This window comes from Lactuca virosa, chromosome 6 (assembly GCF_052849685.1).
Source record: "Lactuca virosa cultivar CGN04683 chromosome 6, Lactuca_virosa_CGN04683_v6, whole genome shotgun sequence".
NCBI classification, from domain to species: domain Eukaryota; kingdom Viridiplantae; phylum Streptophyta; class Magnoliopsida; order Asterales; family Asteraceae; genus Lactuca; species Lactuca virosa.
This window is the reverse complement of record NC_136431.1, coordinates 252,098,886-252,113,747: the sequence shown is the minus strand read 5'-3', so window position 1 is coordinate 252,113,747 and position 14,862 is coordinate 252,098,886. Positions and strand designations below refer to the sequence as shown.

Below are 14,862 nucleotides of genomic sequence, written 5' to 3'. Positions count from 1 at the left end.
CATCGCCTATGCCTCGAGACAGCTGAAGACACACGAGGTCAACTACACCACTCACGATCTTGAGCTAGGAGAAGTTGTGTTTGCTCTGAAGATCTGGAGACACTACCTGTATGGTACAAAAAGCACTATCTTTACAGACCACAAAAGCCTGCAACATATATTCGACCAGAAGGAGCTCAACATGAGACAACGACGGTGGGTCGAGCTACTCAGTGACTACGAATGCGAAATTCGTTATCATCCGGGTAAAGCCAACGTAGTAGCTGACGCCCTAAGTCGGAAAGAATACTCTGGTCGTAGAGTAAAATCATTGACTATGACTATCCATTCACACTTATCCACGCAAATTAAGGAGGCTCAGCTCAACGCCTTGAAACCTGAAAATGTGGCGAGTGAATCCCTGAGAGGGATGGATAAGAACTTGGAAGTCAAGGGTGGCGGAGCTTATTATCTCATGGATCGGATTTGACCCCGAAACACGGTGGTTTCAGAGACTTGGTCATGAACGAGGCGCACAACACTCGTTATTCCATCCACCCAGGTTCAGATAAGATGTATCTGGATCTTAAAAAGCTATACTGGTGGCCTAACATGAAAGCAGAGATTGCTACCTTCGTGAGTAAATGCCTTACTTGCGCTAAGGTCAAGGTTGAATACCAGAAACCCTCAGGTCTACTACAACAGCCGGAGATACCGGAATGGAAGTGGGAGCGGATCACTATGGACTTCATAACCAAGTTGCCCAAGACAATGGGTGGACTTGATACCATATGGGTCATCATCGACAGATTGACCAAGTCCGCACACTTCCTGCCTATCAAAGAAACAGACAAGATGGAGAAGCTCACAAGAACCTACATTTGGGAGATTGTACGACTGCACGGTGTTCCCATATCTATTATCTCGGACAGAGATAGTAGATTCACTTCGAGGTTCTGGCAGTCGTTACAAAGTTCCTTAGGAACTAGGCTGGACATGAGTACAACCTACCATCCATAGACCGACGGACAAAGTGAGAGGACTATCCAAACCTTGGAAGATATGTTGCGAGCCTGTGTGATCGACTTTGGGAAAGCATGGGATACTCATTTACCCCTTGTCGAATTTTCCTACAACAACAGTTATCACATGAGCATAAAGGCTGCTCCATTCGAGGCCCTCTATGGCCGAAAGTGCAGATCCCCTCTGTGTTGGGCTGAGGTGGGTGATACCCAGTTAGCTAAAGGACGAGTTCCTGAAAGCACTCTCACGGGTCCGGAAATCATTCGGGAAACGACAGAGAAGATCATTCAGATTCGTGAACGATTGAAAGCCTCTAGAGACCGACAGAAAAGCTACGCTGATAAACGAAGGAACCCGTTAGAATTCCAGGTGGGCGACCGTGTTCTATTGAAGGTCTCACCTGGAAGGGCTTAATACGCTTTGGAAAGCGTGGAAAGCTAAATCCAAGATACATAAGGCCTTTCGAGATTCTCGCTAGAATCGGCCATGTAGCTTACGAACTTAACTTACCCCGCGAGCTCAGTAATGTACATTCTACTTTCCACGTCTCGAACTTGAAAAAGTGTCTGTCCGACGAGACTCTTGTAATCCCACTCGACGAGATCGAGATCAACGAGAGCCTCAACTTCGTGGAAGAACCTATAGAGATCATGGACTGGGAGGTCAAGCAAACGAAACAAAGCCGTATCCCGATAGTGAAGGTTCGCTGGAACGCCAAGCGAGGACCTGAATTCACTTGGGAGCGAGAGGATCAGATGAAACTGAAATATCCTCGTCTTTTTACTTAGTTATTTGTAACTATTTATTTGCTTAAACTCTAATTTCGGGACGAAATTCCTTCTAACGGGGGGATGATGTGACAACCCGAAATTTCTATTATGTACAACCACTCACTTCAATAGAATTCAGAATTGTTTCTGCTAACTTTTAAGCTTTTTGGAGTCAGTTTGAGTGTTTTAAAGCTTAGTACTTCAAGAGATAACTGGAGAGAGGATACCCTAGGGTTTATTGTGCTTCAATAAAGTCTCAAAACTCCAAGAGTTTGGAGTTTACGGCCCAAACATGGTGTTTACGGTCGTAAACTCTAAGGAGTATAAATATGACACTTAGTCATTTTTATCACTTTTTCACAATTTCAAGCCTAGAAAACTCATTTCTCTCTCAAGTATCATCCGAATTTTCTTCAAGATCTTCAAGAAAGTAACTGTTTCTTGCCTTGTTTAGTTGATCTCTTCCTTAATCTAGTGATCTTACATGATTTCATCCATGAAATCATTCCATTTGTGTAGATCTTCAAGTGTTCTTCATTTCACCAAGAACACCAAGAACACACACTAGTGTTCTTGGACTTTAAACACCCTTACAAGCTACTATATAGTAAGTACTCTTACCTTGGCTTGTTATAGGCTTGATACACTTCCTAAACAACTAGAAAACACAAAGAAACACAAGATCAAAGGTGTTTACGGTCAAGACATGTTCTTGGACCGTAAACCCTAATGAAAAGGCCATTGTGAGCCCTAGTCCCTTACCAAGCCTTGGATACTAGTCTAGATCACATCCTTAAAGTGTTTAGGACCTTAAACATCAAAAAGACCAAGAACCATTAGAGTTTACGGTCGTAAACTCATGGAGAAATGGTCCATGGGCCGTAAACTCTATAAGTTGGTGCAATGGTGCCCCAATCACTTCCTAAGGCTTAGACTTGAAGATAGGATGCTACTTTATGACCTATAGGACCTCAAGATACGAAATGGTAGAGTTACCATGGGTTTACGGCCGTAAACTCATGGGTTTACGACCGTAAACTCCATGGGAGTTGGTCCCAAAACCGTAAACTCCAAAAGAGTTTACCCTTGGACCTTAAACTCAAAAGCAAGGCCCTACAACCCTTAGATGCAATCCTTGGTACTTATAGCACTTGAAACAAGTGTTTTTCATGTCCTAGGATGTCTTAACTTGGTTAATTAGTTGTTTAATGACTAATTGGATACATATATGTGTTATTATATGTTAACTAGGATCCTTGTGTGTGCTCAAGTCTTCACTTGACACTTAGCATCCTATAACATTCGTTCATCCAAACCACTCACTACAGGTGAGTTCATACCCCTTAATCAACCTTTTAAATGATTTTAAATGCTTTTATGGGGGGGGGATACAAGTTGAACTATTATAGTTATTATATCAATCACATGAGATTAATAACTACCAAACAAGTGGATTTCTTACTTTTCAAACTGTGTTATCAAACAAACTACTTCAAACTGTTTTTACAAACTCTTTTACAAGTCAAATACTTTTATTAAACTCTTTTACATGTCAAATACTTTTATTAAACTCTTTTAAACTTACATTCTGTTAAATGTGTATCTATATAGATATAGTTATATAAGTAGGATTGAAAGGACTTAGGACTGATAGCTCACCCTACCTCCTGTTCCTCGTTTGGTTGTGGACTTAGGGTATTAGTTGTTTGTCCGAAGGTCGTTTGAATCCTAGTTATATATTATGTATATGTATATAGATATAAAAGTTCCTTCTTTCTATTCAATACCTTTGGGTAGCAAAGGTATACAAACATGTTCATACATACAAACATCATTACTAGTAAACTATAGTAGGTATAGTTTAGGAAGTTACTAATACTATTACTAGAACAATGAAACATACAATGAGTCAGTTCATACATGAGTCAGAACATACTAGCCAGGGAGAGAACATACAATACAGCTAGTACATACTATACATTATACAAGAGAACATACTTTTATGAGAAACATAGAGAACATACATACATACTAGACAGGGAGAGAACACACAATACAGCTAGTACACACAATACATATACAAGAATACTACTACAGTTATGTGAGCCACGTAACGGGGCATGGCATCACCTGTCATGGCTCGTTTTGTATCCAGAATCTCCTTAAGTGGAGAGCGTTGAGTTTGTGTATAGATCTATACTGGATTGACTATCCTACACCTTGCTGCTAGCTACAGTGGGACTTGCAAGTCTACGGGTGCCAAACGTCATTCCTTCCGACGTCTTACATCATCGTGTTACTAGTCGGTAGTATGGTACAGGCCGATCACATGATACTTTAAATAACAATTGGTTTAAGGTAGTTAGTACAGCAGTAGTTACTTAATACAATACTACAGTACTATTTTATTTCCCATTGCATTCACCTTGTGATCTTCACACAATGAACAGTAATGCAAAAACTATATTTTCGGTTAATGATAGTCAGATTTGGGAAAATACATACTCTTACAAGAGACACACACAGATACTTGATGCCTTGGTAGAAGGCTACTTTTAGTAGAAAAACATAGGATTTTCTAGGAGATTCAAACATTTTACAAACATTCACAAACTTTTACAAACTTACACATCACATACTTACAAGCACTTTCATACAAACACAGACACTAAAATACTTATGATCTCACCAGCTTTAAAGCTGATAAACTCTTTCAGAATAACTTGTATTCTCAGGTCACCAGTAGACAGGTACCGGTGCCAGGTTTAGAGAAGATGGAGCTCGTTCAAGACTCATCTTTCATTTTGATTTATATTTTTGGTGTCTATTAAACTTGACATAACACATTTGTATTAAATTATATTATTAATGCAATGGATGATGTTGTTGCTTGTTTACTACTATTCATTGTTGTGATACTGAACATAACGTCCTCCACCCTCGAACGATTCCGCCGTTCCGGTTTTGGGGTGTGATAGTGGGCAAGGCCCAAGTTATTCCGGACTTCGGTCCGATGCAGTGGGCAAGGCCCAAGTTATTCCGGACTTCGGTCCGATGCAGTGGCCAAGGCCCAAGTTATTCCGGACTTCAGTCCGATGCAGTGGGCAAGGCCCAAGTTATTCCGGACTTCGGTCCGATGCAGCGGGAAAGGCCCAGTATGTGCTTTATGTGTTATTGTATGGTATGTGGTAGGTTGGGAAACTCACTAAGCTTCGTGCTTACGGTTTTCAGTTTTGGTTTCAGGTACTTCTGATAGCGGAGGGAAGAGCTCGGAATGATCGCATGACACACACCAAAGAAGTTTAGCCTGGGATGTTCACTCTGATAAAATAAACAAGTGTTTTGAAAAGATACTCCGATTTGTTATATAACCCTTTTAGTATGTTTGAAATGATTTGATACTATGATTTAGTAATGTTTTAAAAAGAAATTTTTGGTCATGATTTTTGGGATGTTACAAGTTGGTATTAGAGCCTTGGTTTGAGGGATTCGGGCACGCTTTCGGGTGTGTCTGAACTCAAACTAAGGAATTGGTATAGAAATTTTCAAAAGGAAAAATCAATTTTTGCAAGAGAAAAGAGTTTTATAAAAAGCAAAAAAAATCATGTTTATAAAAGGATGTTGAGAAAAGAAAACAATTTTAGAAAAGTATAAAGGAAGGAACTTTGAAAAGAGAAAAGGGTGTGGTGCATGCAATCATCCGAGCTCAAGTAAGTACCCCAAAATACCCATACAAGTTATGTTATGCTATGTTTATTAGAACTGCATGCTAGATTAGGACTAAGGATCTAGGAAGATGCCTTATGTGCCTGTTATATGTGTATGAGCTTTATGAGTTGCATGCTAGTACAGATTCCTGATTAAAGGATATAACAACTTGATTGGATTATGTGGTTAGTTTTCCCAATGCTCGAATGTTGCTTGCTTTGTGCTATTAGGAGTTCTAGTTATCTCTAATTAACTAGTAAACGAATATTTTAAGTTACACATTGCAATGACTAAATAATTTCAGAAGGTTAGGTCTAGCCCTATTTCGCAGCTCTTGTATGAGTCTAACTGTTGTAGGGTAGGACCTCTCATTCGAAGAATTATCTAGTCTGAGTGATATGTAATGGTATTCGCGAGTTAGTTAGGGGGAGATAACAGGAAGTTCTTATGAGGCTGATGGCGGATAGAGAGTTAGAGGATACCCTAGGGCAAGCCTAGGATGAGAGTAGTGCTGGGAACAGTGTTAGTAGCAGTGAAAGGGACTTGGTGTAGTTGAGGCAATTCTTGAGGAAAGTACGGATAGATGTGGAAGGTAGTAGGGGCCCATACTACTGAAAGCAGAGGATCTGTACTCGATTCAAGAAGGGCCGAGATTAAACCAGGGAACTTGTAGTGTGAGTGTGTGTGATCCCTCAGCAGTGATGTGTATTTTGATGATTGTTATGGCATGTTTCAGCATGGCGACGTTGCGAGATAGACCAGTGGATGGATCAGGTGTCGGAGAGGGATCAGGCTCAGGTTCAGGAACCGAGCAGCTCGAGGAGCGGATGAGGTAGTTTGTATCAGCTGAGATTACGCGCAATATTCTAGACCAGACTCCTGTGATCTTTGGTACGGTCAAGGAGGGCATACTGGAGATTTTGGATGAGAGGCTTGGAGCCTTCCGCACTGAGATGATGGCCATGATGGAAGCGCGTACATTGACATTTCGGGAGTTCAGAGCTTGTGGAGCTCCAGATTACCATGGGGATAGGGACCCCATTGCTAGCGGCAGATGGTTGGCTGATGTCGCCAACGCTTTTCGTTCTAGTCGGTGTCCCGATGGGGACAAGGTTCGACTTGCCTCCTGTCTTCTGAAGGACAGAGCGCAGGATTGGTGGGAGGGGGTTGGTCATGCTGTCGGGGATGATGCCGCGTTAGACGCGATGACATGGAGTGATTTCTCGGCCAGGTTCAAGGCAGAGTTGGCACCGGTGATTGAGGTGCAGCAGTTAGCCCGAGAGTTTCAGGATCTGCGGCAGACTACAGAGACAGTGGCGGAGATCACCGCCAAGTTCAGGGAGAGAGCCCTTCTAGTTCCGCAGTATGTGGCAGACGAGGAGATGAAGAAGGCTCGGTACCACGAGATGTTGAGGAGCGATATCAGCCAGTTCATGAGTCGGTCCAGCTGCAAGACGCTGGAAGACAAGATCGCTCGGGCCAGAGAAAGAGAGATTGATCTTGAGACAGAGAAGAAGAGGAAGTTGGCAGAGGTTCAGATATCTATAGGATCGGGCAAGAGGCCCAAGACATCAGATTCTAGCTTGAGAGGTCCTCAGGACCGGAGCCGCTGTGGCAAGTGCGGCAGGACGCACGAGGGTGCGTGTAGGAATGGTAGCGGTGGTGATTCTGGCTGCTTCAGGTGCGGTCGGATTGGTCATTTTAGCAGGGATTGTACTGCTACCACCACCCAGGGACCAGACCTGATATGTTTCCATTGCCATCAGAGGGGCCACAAGAAGGCCCAGTGTCCGAGTTTGCATTCAGCAGGACATGTGATAGCACCTGCCCCTGCAACCTCGAGGATCACCGACGGCCGTCAGGGCCGGGCGGAGGCGCCTGCAGCGAGGAGCAGGGCGTATCAGTTGGTTTCAGAGGAGGTGTGAGCAGCCCGATGTGTCAGGTGCGTATCGCTCATTTTTCTATCAGCTTATGTTATAATTTTATTGTTATGGTTCTGCATCGGTAATGATAATGATATTTCAGAATATTGTGGCCTACTTGTGATTGAGTTATATGCCATCTGCATACCCTGGATTTTAAAATGATAGTTAGACTTCATTCCTTTAGAGCAGGTTACTCAGGATGCGGTAACTGTAGCATGCAAGTGTGGCACTCGAAATTGTCTCGCTAGTTTTCGGGAAAGGTATCGTTGGGAATAGAACGGTTAGATCACCATCAGTAGTAAGCATGGGTTTTCAGCAGAGTAGCCAGGGGATGGTAGGGAGAATTGGGAATTCTTCCAAGCTGTGAGTTGTGAGGAGCTAGTCAAGTCGAAGTGGGGGAGAGCCACCCGAGTGGCTAAGGGAAGGAGTAAGTGCAAGACTGGGATGGTTTCGCAGTCTTGGTGAGGAAGAAGGCAGCTCAAGTGGTTGTTTGGATGGAGGAGCACGTGAGCGGGGAGTTGGGGGAAAACTTCCTGAAGTTGAGTTCGTATATGCACGATTAGCTGATGACTGGATGGGAAACTCGGCTAGAGATTTTTCCGTCAGAACAGGAGACGGTCGAGTGGTCGTCTTGATTGAGGATTGGATGAGTTGGGAGTTCAGAAAACATTCCAACATTTGGTTTACGCTTTTCCTTGGCGTTGGGAAGCAGGTTTCAGGAACCAGGTTAGAGCCCCAGTTAAGACCCAAGTGTAGTTGATTGTTACGTCGAGTGAGTGTTCGACATAGTGTTAGAGTGTTATAAGTCTGCGGGTGTAGCCGTAGCATTCCTTAGTAGCCAGATAGTGTTAGAGTGTTGTAAGTCTGCGGGTGTAGCCGTAGCATTCACTAGTAGCCAGATAGTGTTAGAGTATTGTAAGTCTGCGGGTGTAGCCGTAGCATTCACTAGCAGCCAAATAGTGTGAGAATGTGTTGTAAGTCTGCCGGGGGGGGGTATACGTAGCATTCACTAGCAGCCAGAGAGTGTTAAAGTGTGGTAAGACTGTGGGATAGCCGCAAGATTTGTTAGTAACTAGTTAGAGGAGTGTGGGTGAGGGCCCGTATCTCCTAGTTAGTGGAGTGTGGGCGAGGCCCGTATCTCCTAGTCAGCCTGATTGAGATCGAGAAATGATAGTTCGTTGAGGATTCAGGATGGTTTAGGACCCGCGCAGCCCTAGATAGGTGGGATCGGGGGCAAGGCCGCTCTAAGATATAGTTTGGGTGAGACCCGTGGGCGAGGCCCGTGAGATTTTAGCGGCGTAGGTGGGACCTGGTAGAGACCTTAGAGTCAATATAGGGGATCGAGGATCCCAGGATTTAGAGAGCCACGGTGGCAAGGTAGACAGACCAGTTTTAGTTAGCCGAAGTTTCCTTCGGAAGTCGCTGAGAGCGACTGAGAGATGGAGTTTGAGTTCAATAACCGGTAGGAGTCCGGTAGTCAAGGTAATGGCAGATAAGTTGGGACCAGGGTGGCCTCGGTTCATCTGGAGAGCGGATCAGAGACAGCAGAATCTTCGGACAGGGACATCAATAAGAGGATCGGTGAGTGGAAGTAGTTAGTTGACTGAGAGGTGCTAGGCCACTAACAGCAGGATTAAATAATCTCAGAGTGAGTGATTTGACTCTGTTACGCAGCTCTCGTATGAGTCTAACCGTTGCAGGGATAAGTCTATTACTCGAAGGATTATCTGATGTATCCGTTGGGAGGGGTTTCCAGCATCAGTATATAGAAAGAGAAAGCACTCAGTATGTATCAGCGAAGTGACCAGCACTGGGAGTGGCTGGGAAGGTAGATACATCGAAGGTATGTCCTTCACAGAGATTGGAGAAGGAGTTGATTGTGTACTGTTGCATTGGGAAGGCCGTAGCGGCACAGAGTTAAGGGGTGAGCCCCTAAGATGTCCAGCATAAGTACTCGAGGAGTACCGAAAGGATTATCAGTTGGGAAAGAGTCGTGTTCTCAGGATTGTTGGTGAGCAGAGTGCTCTCGAGGTTCTTATCTTCAAGGATTAGTTTTGGCTGAATGATTGGGCGGAAGGTCAATGAAGGTGATCCCTCGAGGATCGGACTCAGTAGGAGATGAATTCACCGGGAAGAAATGTTGTGAGCAGATTGCAAGATTATTGGCCGTAGCGGACTTCGAGGACGAAGTCTAGTTTAAGTGGGGGAGAGTTGTAACACCCCAAATTCAGAAGATCCTTGAAAAGGAAGAAAACCTCAAATGAGGAAGTGATTCGTCGAGTAGATGGGTGAGTCGACGAGCAGGAGCGCGATTTGGTCGCGGGTTTAGTGACCTACTCGACGAGTCTGAAGACTGACTCGGCGAGTTGGCCAGGTTTGGGGAAAACCCTAAATGCGGGCCTTGTACCCTATTTAAGGAACATTATATCCTTCATCAGCCCCCTTGATACTCTCTCAAGTCCAGAACGAAAACCCTAGAGCCTCCCCTTGAGTTGTGAGTCATTTTGAGAGTTTTGGAGCATTGTTGAAGCTTGGAGGATCAAGAAGAAGGTTGGAGGTTCAAGGAGGAAGGAGTAGATCCAGAAGATTCACTCCATTTGCTGCTCATTTTGGTAATCAAGTTCATTCCTTGACTTCTAGTTTTTTAGATCTCTTTATGTCCCTTTTTATGAAGTTTATGGACCAAGGGTGATTTCTTGTGGGATTTGGACGTCCCCAAGCCAGATCCTTTCAGATCTAGGAGTGTCTTGAGTAGTAAAAGCATAAAGGTGGAAGCTTTATGCTATTAGAACTCCCCATGCCAAGTTTAAGGAGTTGTTTTGGCCATTTGAGAAAAAGGGCCATGTATGGGTGCAAAGGTAGTGGCTTTGTGTGATATCCTGACCCTAGGAGGCTAGATCTGGATCTTGGATGCCTTGAGCTTGTCTGAAATCGTCTGGATAGAGTTGGACATAGAGAGACTCGGCGAGTCATTTGTGGGACTCGGCGAGTCAGGCCAGTTATTGCCCCAAGACCCTTCTGTTAAAGGGTATGAGTTGAATGGCTAGGGACTCAGCCAGTCTGAGTGCATAGTGGTCATGAAGTTCATCATACTCGACGAGTGCAAGGAAGAACTCGGCGAGTCTAAGGCAATCTCCTTAGTTTATGAGTATGGACTCGACGAGTTGTTTATACAACTCGGCGAGTCACAGCCTAGACACATTCTTATGTGGATGATAAACTCGACGAGTTCAAGGTCGAACTCGGCGAGTCGGATGAAGATGGTCCCGATTGTATGGTTGAAAGAGAACCCGTCGAGTCCTTGCTAAACTCGACGAGTGGAGTCGGGGTTGTATGGGGTTGGAGGAGTATGGACTCGACGAGTTGGTAGACCAACTCAGTGAGTCAAGTCAGCTGGAGGTTGACTTTGACCAAGTTTGACCAGGGTTGACTTTTGGAATATTGTGGTCTAAATGTTACTTTGGGTATTGATAGTTCGGGGAGCCGAAGGATCAGCAGTTCAGAAGTTGCCGGTTAGCAGTCAAAAGTGTTCAGCTAGTCTTCAGCGGTGCGAGGTGAGCTTCCTCCTTTAGGAACGGGTCTACGGCCACAATGCCGGCCCGTTTAGATATAGTAATTCCGGATTTCGGTCTGATGCCGGGGTGGTCCCAAGAATTAGTATGTATGCCTGATGTCTTTGTGATTCATGCATGTTTATGTTATGTGCTTTGTGTTCCGGACTTCGGTCCGATGCCGGGCAAGCCCGATGCAGTAGTTATATGTTTATGTTACATGTTTATGTATATGTTATGTTCAGTTATTCCGGATTTTGGTCCGATGTAGTGGGCAAGGCCCGAGTTATTTCAGACTTCGGTCTGATGCAGTGGGAAAGGCCCGAGTTATTCCGGACTTCGGTCCGATGCAGTGGGCAAAGCCCGAGTTATTCCGGACTTCGGTCCGATGTAGTGGGCAAGGCCCAAGTTATTCCGGACTTCGGTCCGATGCAGTGGGCAAGACCCAAGTTATTCCGGACTTCGGTCCGATGCAGCGGGCAAGGCCCAATATGTGCTTTATGTGTTATTGTATGGTATGTGGTAGGTTGGGGAACTCACTAAGCTTCGTGCTTACGGTTTTCAGTTTTGGTTTCAGGTACTTCTGATAGCGGAGGGAAGTGCTCGGAATGATCGCAAGGGACACACCAAAGAAGTTTAGCCTGGGATGTTTATTCTGATAAAATGAACAAGTGTTTTGAAAAGATACTCCGATTTGTTATATAACCCTTTTAGTATGTTTGAAATGATTTGATACTATGATTTAGTAATGTTTTAAAAAGAAATTTTTGGTCATGATTTTTGGGATGTTACAATTCGACTAAGGGTTGGTTTTGGTTTGGCTTTAGGAAGCTTGGGTTGGTTGTTTCGAGGTAGTTGTTGAACATATGTCAAGTGGTTCAGGTGGATTTTCATCATTGTATTCGTGTTATTCGTGTTTGACATGATTTTATTGCATCGTGCTCATGTTAACAAAAAAAAAACACGCAATCTTGTCATGTCATGTCCTGGTTAAAAATAAATAAATTGTGTCATGTTGTGTTAGTAAAAAACACAAACAATCACCCGACTTGTCACCCATATTGAAACCACAAGATGGTCATTACAGTATATCTCACATTTCGATAAATCAAAATTAAAAAACATAAAATGTATATTTACCCTAAATGAAATTTTCGTTTCCCCCTAAAATATTTTCTTAATTAATCTAAATTTCCCTCTTAATATAATTATTTTCTATTTAAATTTCCCTCCGATAAACAAAATAATTTGATTTCCCTCTACTCAAACTACATATTTTCCAATTTTGACCCTAAAATATTTTCTTAATTAATCTAAATTTCCCTCTTAATATAATTATTTTCTATTTAAATTTCCCTCCGATAAACAAAATAATTTGATTTCCCTCTACTCAAACTACATATTTTCCAATTTTGACCCTAAAATATTTTCTTAATTAATCTAAATTTCCTCTTAATATAATTATTTTCTATTTAAATTTCCCTCCTATAAACAAAATAATTTGATTTCCCTCTACTCAATCTACATATTTTCCAATTTTGACCCTAAAATATTTTCTTAATTAATCTAAATTTCCCTCTTAATATAATTATTTTCTATTTAAATTTCCCTCCTCCGATAAACAAAATAATTTGATTTCCCTCTACTCAAACTACATATTTTCCAATTTTGACCTTTCAACAAGTACATATGAATAACCAGCCGTCGACAACAAAACAACTCCTCTCGGTTCTTGCCTCTAACCTCTTCGACGTCTCCAAATGTCGGTCCTCTTGGACGTCGCTCACCGCTGGCACGAGCAGGCCCCGACGTCGCACACTCCTATCTGCCACCATCGCGATGCCGACTCGTCTAGCAATGCTTTGGCCCTCCTCTGCATCTGAACGGTAAGAAATATGCTTTGAACTTTGGTTTTGTTTTGTTGTCGAGTTCTACATCTGAACAGTGAAGGTGTTGTTTCTATTTTTTTTTATCACTTTGAACTTCAATTTTCTTTGTTTTGTTATGAACAATCGACGTATGGTGCCAATGATTGTTGGGTTTGTCGGAATTGAAGAAGGACAACCCCCAAATCAATTTCTTGTATGTGATTGATCATTATGAATGTAACCTTTCGAACCCTAACAAATTTCAGATTTGGATTGGGTTTTAATTGTTGATGTATGTATAAATTTTGATAAAACTTGTTATTAGGAGCATCAGTTTCAGTTTCTTTGCCTATAACCTGAGTTGAACAAAATTTGTATATGTAGTTTCACATGCACCCTATGTGTTTGATAAAATGTTTGTTTGAAATCATGAAACAAGAATAATAAGAAATTAATATGTACTTATCTGGTAATATTCTCTCTTAAAATGTTTGTTGTGGGTGAATCATCAATTTCAATTTCTTGGTCTATACTCTGATGTAGAAATTATATGCATAAAATCTGATATGATTTTCTTGAAATCTGATCTGAAATCTGATATGTTTGAAAATATGATGTTGAAATCATATGACTGAAAATCTGATGCTAAAATAGTATGCTTAAAATCTGGTCTGATTTGCTGAAAGTCTACATTTGTTTTTCTGAAGATGTGCAGGCCTTGTTGGATGAAATGGAAGCTCAAGGAATTTCATGGAAAGGTTTCAAATTATGATTTATTTAAGTTTTTTACCTTTATTGTTATTGTAGTTGTTGTTGATGAGCAAATGGCTTAACAAGAGAGGTAGACAAAGAAACATATTTTGTAGTAGAGCATGACATGGAGTGGTTTGTTTTGTGTTAAGTGTGTGTGCTTGTTATAATACTTGAAAAAGTACATATGATAATGGTCCATAATAGATACTTTAGTACTTGTGTCCTAGGCTCTACAAGAAGACCGCAGAGGCATTCAAGGGCATTGTGGTCCAATAAATGCTTTGGCTTTCAATCCTAATAGGAAAAGGTAAATTTTTTTATCTAAGAGAATTGAAAAGTTGAAAGGATGTCAATGAGACAAAGGTTGTAGCTTTGTAGGTGACATAGAGACTTGCTTTAGATCTTATGTCTGTGCAAAAGGCATATGTTCATAACCTTTTTACTAACTTTTATTTGTTTATGCTTAGTGGTCATTCTCTCTTAAAATAATGTAGTTTCTCAAGTGGTGGTGAAGAGAGTCACGAGAGGATGCATTACTTTGATCCTGACTACTTCAAGATTTCATTAATTTGATTAGAGACACTCGCTAAAACATCAAGAATTACATTATTATAAACATCTTGTAAGGCGAAAACATGGGACATACTTTCTCATTTGATTTTTTTTAGTAGGGTGAAAGATTTTTTAAATTTGGTTCAATTTATCAGTGCTTGGGTTTAAGTGCTACTAATATAACATCTAGGCTTGTTAAACATTTTTGAATACATTTTATTTTAAATGTTGAGAATACCTTGTTAGACAAGTTAGATTTTATTTCAAAGTCATGACATTATGTTTTCCATTTATTATCGTCAAAGTCAATTCATCATATTTTGACACACATAATAAAAGACACCTAACCATAAACCACTAAAAGTAACTTGTTTTCTTGCTTTTACTAAGTCACTAGTACACGACACCCTATGGACACACAAATATATAATGTCGCCATATGTATCACATGTTAGCTACATTGGATTTCATGTGTCTAAATATGCATCATGATACAGAAACACATACAATTGCCTCATGTCACTATATATTTATCTATTGTCTCTTATAAATAAAGTATCATAATGTTTATCTGTAAACATGGCTGATAGTGACATATGGCCACAATGATCGATTGTGGCTAATAATTATCACATTTAGTATAACTAAGTGTGGTTAAAGTTTTGATTATCTATACAATGGCCACACAAACTAATTTAAATGTATCCGAAAACAGTTCCTAAATTATTTTATT

The 14,862-nt window shown here is 41.6% G+C and overlaps 1 protein-coding gene across 3 annotated transcripts; it reads left to right on the top strand.

The window, feature by feature from the left end:
* The first annotated feature begins 12,650 nt into the window (after positions 1-12,650).
* On the top strand, positions 12,651-14,283 carry LOC145120924 (eukaryotic translation initiation factor 3 subunit I-like). 3 transcript variants are annotated; one of them, XR_013714420.1, is made up of 4 exons: positions 12,651-12,842; positions 13,532-13,582; positions 13,805-13,884; positions 14,072-14,283. XR_013714420.1 is itself a non-coding variant. In XM_079056714.1 (4 exons), the coding sequence occupies exons 1-4, from the start codon at positions 12,796-12,798 to the stop codon at positions 14,148-14,150; spliced, it is 249 nt and encodes an 82-aa protein (XP_078912840.1). In that variant the 5' UTR covers positions 12,651-12,795; the 3' UTR covers positions 14,151-14,283. The 3 variants fall into 3 exon arrangements, 1 of the variants encoding a protein (XP_078912840.1); XM_079056714.1 differs by having other exon boundaries at positions 13,540-13,582; XR_013714419.1 differs by having other exon boundaries at positions 13,532-13,884.
* The last annotated feature ends 579 nt before the right edge of the window (positions 14,284-14,862 follow it).